This window comes from Copadichromis virginalis, linkage group LG6, assembly GCF_057382275.1.
Source record: "Copadichromis virginalis isolate Kocher_CV1m ecotype Utaka linkage group LG6, C_Virginalis_male_GT1.1, whole genome shotgun sequence".
In the NCBI taxonomy this organism is placed as follows: domain Eukaryota; kingdom Metazoa; phylum Chordata; class Actinopteri; order Cichliformes; family Cichlidae; genus Copadichromis; species Copadichromis virginalis.
In genome coordinates, this window is record NC_140623.1 from 2,396,490 (window position 1) to 2,412,937 (window position 16,448).

Below are 16,448 nucleotides of genomic sequence, written 5' to 3' on the forward strand. Positions count from 1 at the left end.
GGTGTGCAGTAGAGTATTAAACTTTGTGTGTAGGGACTTCAGGTTGAACACCCAAGCTGAGGATGTCAAAGAGCTACCGAATGAGGCAGAGCAGTGTGAACACTGGGTGGTAGAGAGGCTGCAGACAGATTGGCCAAGATGATAAACTTTAAATTTCTACTTTTCCAATAGCTTATAGAAATCTATTTATTTTTGTTGTAGCCATCTGGGTAATCAGTTTTATAATGCAGGCAGTAACCGGTCTGTATTTTCACATTACTAACACGACACATTATCCAAAGTTAATTTTTTTTATTTTTCCATTATGCTCTTCTTCTACAATAATTAAAATTATTCAGATATTGTTTTCTATAATTTCGTTCAAAAATATATCTTACCTTCACAACCTATACTGAAATAATCAAAATAACTCATAAAAAACCCTCCAAATTTAATCTTAAAAATGTAACTTATAATTGGGGAAAATAGCTGAAATTTAACAAGTTAACTTTTTCAAGATATGACTTCTTTGCCATTATTTCTGTTGTTGCAGGATGGGATCATAATCTTCCCTGTAGTATCAAATATCAGTTATTTTCTTTGGTACTGGAATTTAGTTAATTTGTAGAGTTGTTCGTTTGTTTTTTAAATTAAACTACAGCCTGTACATACTTATAGTTATAGAATATTCACAACATACTTCATACCATGTACATTATAACATACCATAATAGACCCATTTCTGTAATATACTCACATATCTATATTATTGCTAATATATATTGTAATATATCTATATCACTAAAGCACTTCTGGATGGATGCAAACTGCATTTCGTTGCCCTGTACCTGTGCATGTGCAATGACAATAAAGTTGAATTCTATTCTATTCTATTCTATTCTAAATTGGAGCACCAACTTGTGAAAATCTGAAAATACAACTAAAGGTAGATGAAACTGCTCTGAGTTTTACAAACCCTTTGTGTGCTCAGTTATACAAACTCTCAAGGGCAGAAAAACTTAGCACGTTTTCTTCAGGTGTTTTTAACAGTTTCATACCTCAGTGCGGGTTACTTGCTCTTGTGAGCAACAGCTGGAGGAGGAGAAGGAAGAGCAGATGCAGGAGGGGAAACGTAGGTAACAATGCCAGGTTCAGGAATATACTCATCTCCGTCTTTGCGTAGCAGTGGGCTTCCCTTCAGATTGTACCAGCCCCAGTGGATCAGCCCCAGACTTGTGCCCATCACAATCAATACTTTGTAGTTACTCCACAAATCCCGCAGACCCATAACTAAGATGCTAAAAAAAAATCCAAAAGATGATCACTACATTCATATAGACAGTTAATATGATTCTTACTTCAAGTAGTAACTAGTCAAATAATATATACTGAAATGGAAGTGGACTTAAAGTACAAGGCAGCATTAAAGGGAAAGTACGCTTATAAGTAATAGTTGAGTGACAATCATTTTCCATCACTGGTCATTCAAAGGTCAAGTGTGCAAAAAAGAAACAAATATCAATTGATCAAAAGACTATACTCTGAGTCTAACTATTTTTGCTGGAAGATCCTGACAAGTCCAGTAAAAAGCAAAGTAAAGCAAGTAAACAAAACTACTGCCTATGTATAGAATTATAGGAACACTGACATTCAATCGATTTCTTATTTAGAACGATACACGTACACCCATGCAAAGGATATTGTAAAGTTTTACTCAATGAGACACCAGCAATGTTACAACGCAATAAGGAACTGATTCATATCTATTATCTTCATATCTATTTAACATGCTCACAGTTTAGTTTAGGAAGCCAGCTCAACCCCATCGATTATCTGTATTGAAATTGCACAAGAAAATTAAAGTTAATCAAAATTAAAATGAACAACACAAACTAACCTGTGGTGACATAAGAGAAGCCCTCACCTTCAGAATTCATCTGTGTTTTCTATGCTGAAGATCACTAAACATGTGCCTGAACGCAATTTACGTTAATTATAAGCATAATTGCTCAAAACCTTAGTGCTAAATACTAACACGCTTATTGTTATTAATTATTGTGTTTTTCATGGAATCCAAATTGAAATAAACACCTTTAAATGTGCCGCTGATGTTATAAATATTTTTTTTACTCAGGCAACACATTGGAAGCCTGAAATAATCATGTGACTGTGTAACCATCGGCTATTGGTTGAGTTTTGCATTCCTAGTGAAAAGTTTTTTTTGTTTGTTTTTTTGAATACGCTTTATTGACAAAGCACAAAATACAAATACAAAATAGCAAACACAATGTCAGGGGGTTTGTATAAAAAAACAAAATAGTGAAAAGGTTTTGATATATGACTGCATCCATAAAACATCGTCATTTCGTAATTATCTCGGTGTATATACAAAAATGTATCGCCTGTACAACATTTGATGCGCTACAGTAGTGGTGGCTAGATGAAGTGTTGTAACCCTTTTGGTGTGTCGCTCAATAGTGACATCTCCTGGATTTAAAAAAATCAGTGCAGGTAACCTGGATAAAGAGTGTGGTGAGAGACTGAGCTATGTTCAATTTTTTTCTGCCAAATGAGGGATGAATGTTCCTGTTTACATAACAAGCTGATGGTAAAGCGCTGAATGAAAAAAATATGTATATAATGCAAGGGCGTAGATTTGGCATGGATTTGGCATGGATGGAAGGGACGTGTCCCCACCAATAATTTGATCTCTGCGAGTAAAGAAAAAAAAGACCCGATAGAAAGAAAAAACGATCTGTCAACGTCTCATTCACCCAGCGGTGTAGAAAGAGTTATGGCCAATGTGATTGGCTGTGCCTTTCAGGGAGCTCCGTTTCGTTTTTGCAGCGGTAAGCCTCCGCTGCCAGGAGGAGCGGAGGACGGCAGCAAAAAGGAAGATCCTGGATATAAGAAAATATTTTTCAAAGAAACCTGTAAGTCGCTTAAAGTCAAGTTCACTCATAAAATGTGTCCGTCATAATAACGTTACAGGCTATGCTAGGCTTTGGCCCACATCAGTCTAAAATTGTATGTAACCATGAATAACGTGTTTTGGAAACTAACTGCACAACATGCAGCACTATTAGTTCTCTCAGTCTCAGAGCAGCATTTCTAATTTTGATTGAAACTGTCAGAGAAAACAGCAGCCTCAAGCAGCCAGGATATTAGTTTACAGAGGCTGTTAAAATTATATATCTAACGTTAAAATGTTGGTGACACAATAATTTCATCCTAATGGTACTGACATATTCATAGGGTTAATTTTTGAGACAAAATATCATGGTAGTTATGATTTTGCAAATATTCCACCTTGTAGTGTAGTTTGCACAAATTGTTTTAAAAATGCTCTCACCGTACAAACATTACTGATGAGTCAAGATCTGCACAAATTGACAGAAACACTGAAGCAGCTCCACATTTTATTCTTATTGTCATGTCTGTCCTGTTTGTCAGGTGACAGAAGAACCAACACAAAGCTCAGAGAGCAATGGTGATACAAGATCACAGGTGAAATTGGGGGATGACCTGTTGGTTCATGACTGTATTTGAAGCACATGTGTGACTGCATGTATTTGGAATGTCTCACTGTTATTCATCAGGTGACAGGCAGCTCTGCCATGAGGCTCAGAGGCGAGCTCACAGGTGACTGACTGATGATTTGGTGCTGTAGATTAACTAGTATTTATTATCATGACAATTGTCAGCTGCTGATGTAAATTGATTCATTAGTGTTTATTTGACAAAGAATCTGAATTGACACGTCTCACATTTTATATGGCATGAATCAGTGTGTTATTTTATCATGTGGCAATATGTCCTAGTGCAGTCAGAGGGGAAGAGCCAGGGCCAAAGCTGAGGCACATCAAGCACATAGTAATAATTTTAATCTGAGGATAACACGCATGTACTGAGGCTGAAAGAAGCTTCAGTGCTCTCAGAAGACTAAAAAGATGGGTAAGGTCAACAATGACTCGAATGAGATTAAACAATGCTGCTGTATGCCATGTCCACCAGGAGAGACTGAACAGTATAGATGTATATATAGATATGCCAGCAGTTTACCTCAGTTAACGAGAGGAGAAGGCATGTGTGTGGCCCCTTCACATAGTCCACATTGAGTTGTTGTGTGGGACACTAGTAGTCCATGTCTGTTTCTGTAACAGTAGTTCATGTTTGGAATAAAAAATCCCAGCTCACTGATTTGATCGGAGCAACAGTGCCTAAAATGTTGCATAATTTTGCTGAGAGATCTTTTACTTTGTGGTAATCTTAGATGAGTAGCTTTATGGACAAAAACCAGCAGGTCATTCAGTGTTCCCTTAGTGCTAATGTATAAGAGATGTTGGTGTACTACAACTGAAGTAATGTTGTTAATTCCTTAAAGTCATATTCTTTTCGCCCGCTTTGAGACGACCAGGCCCTCAGCTGCCACACCACTTCCACCCGCCCCCAGCACTGGCACACTAACACTTAGGGAGCACCAAGTGACGTGTGTTCTAAGGTCAGTGAATCCCAGGAAGGCGGCAGGTCCTGATGGAATACATGGAAAGGTTCTCAGAGCATGTGCTGACGAACTGACCGGAGTCTTCACTAAAATCTTCAACCTTTCCTTGTCATCAAACACCGTCCCACCCTGCCTCAAAACCTCCACCATCATCCCCATCGCCAAGAAGACAGCTGTGGCCAGCCCAAATGACTACAGGCCTGTTGCACTTACGCCTGTAGTGATGAAGTGCTTTGAGAGACTGGTCTGTCAGCACATCAGGGCCGGTCTGCCTCCCACTCTGGACCCCCACCAATTTGCCTACTAAATCGTTCCACCGAGGACGCTATCACCATAGCGCTCCACACTGCGCTGAGTCACCTGGAGCACCGAGGAAGCTATGTGAGAATGCTCTTTCTGGACTTCAGCTCAGCATTCAATCATATCATCCTGGAGATCCTGGTCCAGAAACTGTCTCACCTGGGACTCTCCACCCCCATCTGCCTCTGGATCAAGGACTTCCTGACAAATAGACCACAGTCTGTCAGACTCGGCCCCCACCGGTCCAGCACCATCACACTCAGCACCGGGTCTCCACAAGGATGTGTTTTGAGTCCCCTCCTGTTTACGCTCTACACATCCCACTGCTCCCTTACCCATCTCTCAAACACCATCATAAAGTTCGCGGATGACACCACAGTGGTTGGACTCATCTCAAGGGGGGAGGAGTCGGACTACAGAGATGAGGTCAACAGACTGACTGAGTGGTGTTCAGTTAACAACCTCCAACTGAACACCACGAAAACTAAAGAACTTATCTTGGACTTCAGGAAGGGCAGAGCAGACCCGGCCCCACTTTACATTCACGGGAGCTGTGTGGAGAGGGTACACTCCATGAGGTTTCTGGGCGTGCAGATCTCTGATGACCTCTCCTGGACTGCAAATACCACGGTGGTGGTTAAAAAGGCCCAGCAGCGTCTCCACTTTCTGAGAGTGCTCAGGAGGAACAACCTGGAGGAGAGGCTGCTGGTGACATTTTACAGAGCCACCATAGAGAGCATAACAACATGGTATGCAGGGTGCTCAGCTGCAGACAGGAAAGTACTGCAGAGGGTCATCAACACAGCCCAGAAGATCACTGGCTGCTCTCTGCCCAGCCTGGAGGTCACTGCAAACTCTCGGTACCTCAGCAGAGCTGGCAATATCATCAAGGACCACTCTCACCCCAGCAACCAACTGTTTGAACTATTACCGTCAGGCCGACGGTACAGGTCACATAAAACCAGGACAAACAGATTCAGGGATAGCTTCTTTCCCAGAGCTATCACCGTAGTGAATAAGCACAAAAACAATTGAACCTATTCCATACCGTCACTGTCATTATATTAATGCTGCTATCCTGTATATATTGTACATAATATTGTTTGAGTACTTACGATTGTTTTTTTGTACTTTTTATATTTTACATTTATATTTATTATTGAAACTTGCACCAAGGGAGTGGCACTCCAATTTCGTTGTACTCTGTACAATGACAATAAAGGCTATTCTATTCTATTCTATTTTATTGTCTTGACTCTATTTTTATTTTTGTATGATACCTGATTTATATGGAATATGGCTGAAGTAAACTAAAGTCTAAAATACTTAAGCAATTTAACATTATACAATTCACATATAAAACTATGAATTGTAATTTTAAATGGTTTAAAAGCATGTAGAATAGCATATGTAGGCAAGTATATTTCTCCTTTTTTTATATCAAGAAGCAAAGACAAAAAGGGGAAAAAAAGAGAAACAGGGCAGGGTTCGGTGGTTGAATCATCCGTCCCCACCGATGCCAAAACCAAATCTACGCCCTTAATATAATGCAATTAATTTGATTATAACAAAATAATATCTTTGAATAATACATGTTTAGTCACAGCTGGATTTCACCCCCATCATATTTGATGCAGGTATAATCATCATCAACACAGTTTTCTTTTTGTTTTTTTCATGGGAAGTCATCAGGTGCTACAACTACATTATTTGGACCATCGTCTGTCTGATAAGGAAAGCACATCAGCATCAGGGCTACCATGACATGTGCCTTTTTTTTTTTTTTTTTTTACAAGAAAGCAGTTAATTAATGACTAATGTTTCATTTAGTATTATCCTACTTATTTTGTATTTGTTGGATTTTTTGTATTTTTCTTCTGCTATCTGTGCCTGAGCTGAGGTAATGCCATCTGCCTGTGCAGCTCCTCCATCTAATGCACTGTAAACTCTGCAGTAGTTACACCTTTTTGTACACACTCTTTTCTACTCAGTAATGTTGCTGTCAATTTTCTTGATATTTATTTATAATCATCTCTGTCAATCCTTGATAGTTATTATTGAGTGATTTATATATATTAGCTATTTCTTAAATCTGTAGCATATTGTATTGTTAAATAGTCTAGTCTGTTTCTGTTTCTGTTACTATACTGGAGCAACTGTAACCCACATAATTTCCTTAGGGATTAATATAGTATGCTGATTCTGATTATGAAATTCCACAGGTGGTGAAGCCTTTTATTAACCACATCTTTGAAGATGGGGGGAAGAGACAAGGGGCAATCACTGTGAGAGGAGATTAAAGAGGGTCAAAGGTTTAAAAAACAGCTGTGGAATACTTTTGTTCTGAGTGTATTTAAACCAGGGCTGGGCCGGGCTGGTTACAGAGACTGCTGTCAGCGCCCCGCTGAATGTCTCTCTCCCTGAAGTATGCTCAAGATTTAAAGGTGTTAACTGCTGCTCATTGTGTCTGTAGACTTTGTTAATTACATTTCCATAACTCCTGAAGGTTTTTAATTAAATGGGCTACATAGACAAGCTAGACAAAAACACCACTGTGCATTGTAGGAATGTTAATGTTTGACTTATTTCAGTTTTTTTTCCTGAGCAAATCAAAGTTGATTCTGTTCATCTGGATGTAGCGTTTTTCAGTGAGAGAAACGTTTCGTCACTCATCCAAGTGACAATGTTAGCACTAGTGGCTAACATTGGGCTGTAAGGTGAGTTTCTTGATCATTAATATGCAAATTGTCATGGCCATTGATCAACAACCACTGATCAACGATCAATGGACAGGGGGGAACACTGAGTGGGGAGTCAAGGGGGTCATCAACGTGAAATGTGAAAGACCATCTCTGAATCGAGGAGAAGCATTTCTCCCGCTGAAAACGCTACATCCAGATGAACAGGATCAACTTTTTTGGGATCCGTTACTGGATCGTTTTATTTAATTTTAAAGTCTTACTTGGAGAGTAAGACATGTGCTGACATATATTATGTCAGCATATTTTGCTCGTCTTTATTCCTTGGTATGCTGATCTTATTTTTAAGAGCTGACTGTAAATTAAATCTAACATTAAAAATATTTTAATCTAGGAGGACGCATTTTTATCATTGGCATGTTGACATGTGGAGCTCCTGAAGACTGCTCCAGAAATGATCAAATTATGTTTTGAGTATTTGTTCAATTCTCATCTGAACAGAAGTTTTCTATTGTAAGAGTTTCTACTAAAATAGAAATAAAAGCATTTAGTTTTAGCATTTTTTCTTTAAAAAAATCTAATTACATGTAACAAGGCGGCCCTTAGCGGCTGGAAACACAGTGAGATGGACCAAGACAAGTGTAGTGGTACAAAAAGTATTTATTTGCTATACAGCTCTCCTTACAACAATTAACTCATCGAGCTTCTTCACAGCACAAATCCACCCCCACAGTATACAATATATCAATTAGAATAAATAAATACATAAATACATTTCACATTTTTATATTAATAAACATTTCACACTTTAATTTTACACCAAACCCAATATTATAAAAAAAAACCCAAGCACAAAAAGATTCACCACACTCTCTTTATCAATGGTCTCTCCCGGAACCTTTAAATGGTGTCTGGACCACCAGGGAAACATTTGCCCAAACACCTTGAAGAGGACACAGGCAAGAAAGACAAACACTTATTTGTAGTGATGGCAGATGAAGCTTCATGAAGCACTGAAGCTTTTCATCCAATTGGTTCACCCCAGCGCAAAGCGTCTTGAAGCTTCATTTGCTCTAGTAGGACACCTACTGGACGTAAAAATATTAGTTGGCATGAATTTGAAGAGTGTGGCCTTTTGCACACAGCCCGTAAATGTCAACAACAAAAGGAGTGTGTAAAACATCTATATTGTAGTGATGCAGTACACTGTGTATATTTATACTGGCAGTATGGAAAATGATCATTTGGAAATGCTTAAAATGGAAATGATCATTTACTGTGAGGTGTGGTTGGGGTGTGGACAGTGGTGGTGCTTTTGTAACGTTGAGGTATGGACAGCTACACACTGAGGCGTCAGTCCTGCCCACATTTTATTCTGTAAAAACTAAATTTTCACTGCTTTTATGACCTTTTTAGTGGGGAGAACATAGGTAGGATTTAATGATTTAACAAATCTTTTGAATCCTTTGTCCTCCACAATGCTAAATGGCTGGGAGTCCTCAATCACCATGCTAACCAGGTCTTCATCTATTTGAGATTGCTCTGCTGAGGAAAGACAATAAAGACAAAGCACAAATATAAATATCACACACGTAACTTATAACAGCTGTATAATATTGTTATATCATTTAGTAACATGCTGTATTATCATGGCATTTGATGCTCACCTGGTCTTGCTCCATAATCAGTGTTCCCCCTATTCTCATGCAAAGCTCTGTAGTGCCTAAGCATGGATGAGGTGTTGTTGTTATATCCCAGCTCCCTGGCACATAGCAAACACTTCACCTTGTACAAAAGTAAAGCCGCTTAACATAAATTGTATTGCACCATCAGTATTATGAAAATACATCTTCTGTAGAAATTTACATACCTTGTTGGGAGATATAAGATCAAAATGTTCCCACACAGGGGAGGACATCCTCCTCTTCTTAGCTGGCTCCATTCTCTCCTGACTTTCTCTCCTCACTCTCATAAACCTCCAAACTGTCTCCAAACTCTCACTAACCGCAACTCTCCATCAAACACCCACATTTTGACTGAAGTCTGAGGGGTTTATCTCTGTCATAGCTCGCGGCAAATGCGAACCACTTCATGAACCAGTCACGTGGTACAGCCGGGCAGCGAGGCTTCGGACGTCATCATTTTCAGCTCCTCCCACAAATGAAGCAAGCCTTCCGCGCATCGCGGAAACGCCCCCTCCATTACTCGACACAAGCTTCGAAGCCTCGATACAGAACGTCACATCACTACTTATTTGCACCACTTTTCCTATATTTCACACACACATTTGAATTAGTTTTCCTTACTGGTAAACCTTAATCACAATCTCAATCACCCTTCTTCTCTTCTGACAGACAACCACCAGGATCTGAAATAAGGCTACCAACTGATTTTAAAGTTCCCAATAAATCGTCAATAAATAATTAAACTTCTTGTGTGCAAATCCATGCTTAAAGTGCAATGCTAAATAAAGTACTTGATGAAGTGCTTTTAATAAAGTGAAAGGTGTGCTCTAAAGTGCTATACAGATAATATAATATAAATAGATTAGATTAGATAGAACTTTATTAATCCCTCGGGTGGGTTCCTCTGGGAAATTCGATTTCCAAAAAAGCACAGCAACGACAGAAGTTACAGAGTTATACACACACACATATATATACAGAGACAATATAAATAAAATATACGAAGGGGATAAATAGAATAAATAGGAATAAAAATACAAGTGAATTGCACATTTCAAGTATTGAGTCTATTGCACCGTTGACTATTTACAAAAGTATTGCACAAAAGGTATTGCACAGTGAGGTGAAGAGGCACTACAGCTTAGTTGTTCCCCCCTCCTTTGTCCTCCTGTTTCCCCTCCCCCTCCCCTCCAGAGAGGAGTTAAACAGTCTGATGGCGTGTGGGACAAAGGAGTTTTTAAGTCTGTTAGTTCTTGTCTTTGGGAGAAGCAACCTGTCACTGAACAGACTCCTCTGGTTGTTTATGGCTGTGTGCAGAGGATGCCTGGCATTGTCCATAATGTCCATCAGTTTCTTTAATGTCCTTTTCTCTGCCACTGTCACCAGAGTGTCCAGCTTCATGCCGACCACAGAGCTAGCCCTCCTGATCAGTTTCTCCAGCCTGGATGAGTCCTTCAAATATCAAATAAATGTAGTATGGGTGTCCTCTTCTTTACACATCACGTGTAACTTTGTATATCATGTGTAAATTTTTTTTTTTTCATAGTTAGATGCCTGGCTGACAACTGTATAAAGCAAAAAACTACACACAATATTCGAAGCACATAGTGCACACTGTGGGAATTTACGACTGTGCATGAATCCCCCCTGATATTGGTATGATCCGAGCTCAGACACTAAGCGGGGCGGGGCAGCTGCTGCCTGCGAGTGAGCTGTTGGAGAAACGCAGCCAGGCAGAACTGAAGTTCGACCAGGTACCAAAGCAAATCATTCGTACTGTACAAATAATGTAAATATGATGGTTTATCACGAAAGCTTGATATCAAACTGATCACTTGACCCATATTACGTTACTTGGTCTTCAAGTGAATCAACAAATGGCGAAATGAAAAGCCGAACAACAACAATGCTGTTTCTTTAGAGAGTCTTAGCTTACATGTGTGTTTATTTCATATTTTCAGTTGTTTCCCTCCACGGCTAAATAAATCGGTTTCAGTAATTCAATTCAATTCAATTTTATTTATATAGCGCCAAATCACAACAAAAGTCGCCTCAAGGCGCTTCAGTAATGCACTGATATACAAGAATGGACATGAGGAGCTTCTTTCAAAGAAAAAACTCTGGTAGATGTTATTTTATATATTATGCTTTGTATGTTGTTCAGTATATTTCTATGCAAAACAAGAGGGATTTCAGTACACAGCAGGATATTCACATTTGTAACCAGATATTTACACTTTATGGAAAACACAAGAACATTTTTTTACTGTACAACATCAATTTAGAGTAAACTTGTTTTGTTTTGGTTAAATAAATATTGAAATATCTTTTGAATTAGTTAAATGTCAGAATAAAGAGAGACAGAGCTGTCTATTTTTTATCACTTTCATCAAATTTAGGAGTACATATACACTAAGTTTATTGTTAATTAATAAGAAACTCCAGAGATTCCATTCTGAGCTGAAGACATGGTAAATGGCCTGTATTTGTATAGCGCTTTTCTAGTCCCTAAGGACCCCAAAGCGCTTCACACTACATTCAGTCATTCACCCATTCACACACACATTCACACACTGGCGATGGCAAGCTACATTGTAGCCACAGCTGCCCTGGGGCGCACTGACAGAGGCGAGGCTGCCGGACACAGGCGCCACCGGGCCCTCTGACCACCACCAAGAAGCTTCTGATTGGTTAGTAGAGTCCATGTGAGTAAATTGGTGGCACACCTGTGGATGCATATAAGGCAAAGCACAGAGTCTGTTTCTTTGAAATGGGAAAATCAAGAGATGTCAACCAAAACACCAGGAAAAGAATTGTGGAGCTCCATAAGTGTGGCTCAATTTGAATACAATTTGGTGCCATTTGCAATTAAGAAATATAGACAATTTCTCTCTTTACTCTTAAAGTTAACAAATATGTTTTTTTATATATTTATCAATCTAAAAAAATAAACATTTACTCTGATTTGATGTTACAATTAAAAAAGTGTTTTTATCTGAAGAGTTTGTAAATATCTGGTTTCAACTGTATATTTGATAATTGTCAGCACAAAGAGGGAGAGAGAGGAAGAGAGAGGGAGAGAGAGGAAGAGAGAGGGAGAGAGAGGAAGAGAGAGGGAGAGAGAGGAAGAGAGAGGGAGAGAGGAACAGAGAGGGAGATGGAGAATGAGGACAGAACAGAGATGAACAAGAGCAGGTGAGACACACATGTTAGTCACATGGTTGTTTACCAAAAGTATCACTGTATCACAGGTCCTCATGTATCTCGTACCTAGTGTTTCTTTTTAGGTTTGTTATTTTTCAAATTCTACATTTATTAAGTTATGCAGGCTTGTTTGCACAACAAGGCTAAATAATTATATAAACTTTTCTCAATCTAAATAGTGGACTTTGGTAGAATTAAAAAAAATAAGTGTAGTGCAGGTCTATGATGATTTTTAGTGCTACTATCATCTAGTTCTGATTCTGGTTCTGTCTTGGTTAAGTCCTCAGTAGTCCTGATTTTGAAATGTTGTAGTCCTGTTTTAATTCCGGATCAGTTCTGGGTCTGGTTGAATTGGGGTTTAGTCCTTGTGTCTTGATACAGCCCTGATTTTGTTTTGCCTCGCTGCTTAATTAAAAACCTAGCTTAAGGTGACCTGCATATGTGATATATTTTTTTCCTATATGAAGTCTTTTTTTTTTAACAAAACTCAAAACAGAGCCTATTAATCTTTCAGTCATTTCTACCCCCCCCCCCCCCCCCCCCCCAAAAAAAAAAAAAAAATCCCACATGCATACTACCCTTTAGGGCTAAGCCCCGGGTGTTTCAAATGTCTGGCTCCACCTCTGGTGGAAAGTTTTAAATAATATAATGGGTAGAGAGCTCGCTCTGGTGGTGTCACACATCAACATGGATGGAATGTTTATAAGTAAAGCTAAGGATAAGGATATAGAAAATAATTTCGAGAATTACAACAGCAATAAAGTAACAAATTTAAAATCTAATAAGAGCAGAAGCAATCCCACCCCATCACATTGTCCTATACAGGATGTTATCATGAATAATAAGGAATGGCAAGTTTGAGGCAGTGAATGTTGTGACAGTGGAGCGTTTATTAATATCACTTCCTGATGATGCATCCTCAGGTTCTGATAATATAGAAGGTAAACTGCTCTAAGTTGCAGCCAAGTTTCTATCCCTTCCTATGTCACATAGATGTTTGGCATGCAACTTATTTCCACTGCAGTGGAAAGAATTTAAAATAATTCCTACTCCAAAAAATAAGAATGTTGTTTTTAATGGTGTCAATAGGCTACTCAGGATCAGAATCAGAAATACTTTATTAATCCCGAAGAAAATTATGGGTTACAGCAGGCAGCGTGCTGGTTGGCGCATGCGCACTCACAAAAGAACCCTCCAACCAACACACTTTGCACAAACATCACATTGGGGAGACAGGTCAGTGAGTAGGCTGATACAACAAAAGCACACAACATGAGGTAAGAGGAGGAGAAAAAAGCTCCACCCAGACTGATGGGAGAACAGTTTGAGGACAGAAAAAACCCTTTTTTGCGCCACGGACCGGTTTATGCCCGAAAATATTTTCACGGACCGGCCTTTAAGGTGTCGCGGAAAAATACAACAAAATAAAACTAGTACCGGTACCGAAAAATAGAAGAGTTATTCATAACACACATGAAAAGACCCAGGAAAACCGAGTTAACGATAAAAACGATAACAAAATAACGCTGAAAACCGATAAAAACCCTGAAAACCGTAAATTTCACACCTGAGCCTCAACTCTCGCGGCCCGGTACCGGTCCGAGGCCCGGGGGTTGGGGACCGCTGATCTAGATGATGGGAAAGTGGTTGGGGTTGTGTTCTTGGACTTAAGTGCTGCATTTGATTTAATAAATCATGATCTTTTGATTGATAAACTAAAATGTTATGGATTTTCACCAGCTGCTTTGTGTTGGATGAAAAATTATGTATGCGATGATTCCACCATGTTTTATTCAGCCAGTGACAACTTCGAATTGACCAGCGTATTACAACAAGATTTGCTTGTTTGACTGGATAAGTAAAAACAACATGATTCTAAATGTATCTAAATCTAAATCTATGTTAATTGGAGGTAGAATACGTTTAGTCAACATTCCACAACTGAATCTTTCCATAGTCGGATCAGTATTAGAACAGGTCACCCAGATTAAACTACTCGGTGTTACCATAAATCACCACCTTTCATGGTCTCAGCACATGGACTCTGTTATTAAGAAAATGGGACAGGGCATAGCTATGGCTTGGAAATGCTCTTTCTATATCACTTCTTCAATCATGAATGATGTCATTAATGCACTAGTAGATTTCTCGTTTGGCTCTTGACGAAGGCGGTCGCACTTTTCTCCTCTCCCTCCTCCTTATCTTTCCTGCTTGGCTTCTCAATGTCCTTGTTTAGTACCGCCTACTTTTCTACTTTTGCCCTGGAAAACTCTCACGGTCTGTTCTCTAAAACCTAAAAGAGGAATTATGGATTTGATCAACTGGTCCCTGAACGCAATTGACACCCTCTTCTCAATGAGAAGCCTGGGGTGAGCTGAGTGTTCTGAAGGGACGTTCCCTGCTGGATACATGATGGACGGGTTGAAAAACTGGTGAGTCGTGTTCCTGGTGGGACTGTCGATCGAGGACATTGAAGACATCTACCTATTTGGAACCATGATAACAGGGTTCTTGCTGATCGGAGCTGGCTTGGCCCTTTCTTATCGCAGATTAAAGAAAGCGGAATCAGCTGTTCAAATTCCCACAAGGCTGCCCGCTGTGATGGAAACGATGGGACGGGTCGCAACTTCTCAAAATGGGATCATTGAACGCAGCACGGTAAGATCTTGGAGAAGCTCGAGGCTGTCGTGAGCACTCAGACTATGCTCTCTGAGCAAAAATTGGATAACATCTTGGAGAAGCTCACGGTGGTTGTGAGTACTCAGACTGTGCTTGTTGAGTGCAAAATTGATAACATGTCAGAGAAGCTCACGGCTCTGAAAGACCAGTGACGGACTGTTAGACCAAGTGTGAAACTGACATGCAGTTGTTCGCACTAAAGGAAAACCACCATCATTTCAGGCAGCTACCATATCATCATAGCATGTTTTCCCTCTGAATTACGGTTTTATATTTGTTGGTTAGATTGTCCCAGTTTAGGTTTGTTCTTAGTTTCTGTATTATCACATCATGTAAATAAAGCTCATTCATTGCATCATCAGGGCCTACGATTGGGTCCTTTTCCCTTCAACCCCACACGACTGCTGCCGCAGCCGTGACAAGAATAGGGCGGCCAGAGTAATGTTAAGATGTTCATACTACACTAGTATCGATCAAATGCATAATAAACTTTTCTGGCTTCGTGTACAAGCTAAATTACACTACGGCTTACTTTTATTTATAAAGAAAGCAATACTGTTAAGCACATCACATTTGTTTCTCTGCTCAACTGCAGTATCCAGATGAAATACATAATCATGCAACACGATTTCTAACAAACTGGAATTTAGTAATTCCTCAAGTTAAAAGTAACTTTTTGAACAACTGTTATATTTAGAGCATCTTTTAAGTGGAATTAACTGCCTTATGCAAATAGAGAACTAGCTACAATTCCTTATTTTAGAAAACATTTAAAAGCCTAACTACACAGTTTTTAGTTATTGTAAATATTGTAAGAGGGCATTGTAAGTTTTGATTTGTTGATTTTTGTCTATGTGTGTGTATAACTAATACATAGTCTGTGTGTGCCATCTTGTTGCCACAACTGGCTCTTGTCACCGAAACCTTTTTTCAGTTTCATAGCTTTGTTTCTGAGAGCATGTCCATCTGAAAACAGGAAAGCTGTGAGGCCTGCAGATGGTTTGCACATGCAGATTGTGGATAAACTCTAACCCTTTGATAGCAGACTAAGGGGAGACAAGGGTTTTTCTTTTTGGCTACGTTCACACTGCAGGTCTTAATGCTCAATTCCGATTTTTTGATCAAATCCAATTTTTTTGCTTGTTCTCACTACAGATAAAATATGACAGCAAACGCGCTCTAGTGTGAACCCTCAAAGCGGCCCGCATGCGCAAAAGAAGACGTCACACACAAGGCGCTCTGTTTAGACCCAGACCGAACAGTATTGTTTGACTAATGGCCTTAATATAAAGACTTGTTTCGGACTTTACATTTCCCAATTTTGCTTTAAGTTATAAAGTTATTTTGTTATTTACATATGGCCTAATAATGATCCTTATTGCTGTTTTAGAGGAGCGG

The 16,448-nt window shown here is 39.3% G+C and overlaps 1 protein-coding gene across 2 annotated transcripts; it reads right to left on the minus strand.

Annotated features, from left to right (window-relative positions):
- Positions 1–1,048: 1,048 nt before the first annotated feature.
- On the minus strand, positions 1,049–1,954 carry LOC146706910 (uncharacterized). 2 transcript variants are annotated; one of them, XM_085458205.1, is made up of 2 exons: positions 1,877–1,954; positions 1,049–1,277 (listed from the first exon to the last, which is right to left on the minus strand). In XM_085458205.1, the coding sequence occupies exon 2, from the start codon at positions 1,265–1,267 to the stop codon at positions 1,049–1,051; it is 219 nt and encodes a 72-aa protein (XP_085314331.1). In that variant the 5' UTR covers positions 1,268–1,277; positions 1,877–1,954. The 2 variants fall into 2 exon arrangements, with proteins under 2 accessions (XP_085314331.1, XP_085314332.1); XM_085458206.1 differs by lacking the exon at positions 1,877–1,954 and adding an exon at positions 1,775–1,867.
- Between the last annotated feature and the right edge of the window lie 14,494 nt (positions 1,955–16,448).

What these genes read in the sequence shown, in the direction of transcription:
- LOC146706910 (XM_085458205.1), bottom strand. Translation starts at nt 1,267, where the DNA reads ATGGGTCTGCGGGATTTGTGGAGTAACTACAAAGTATTGATTGTGATG.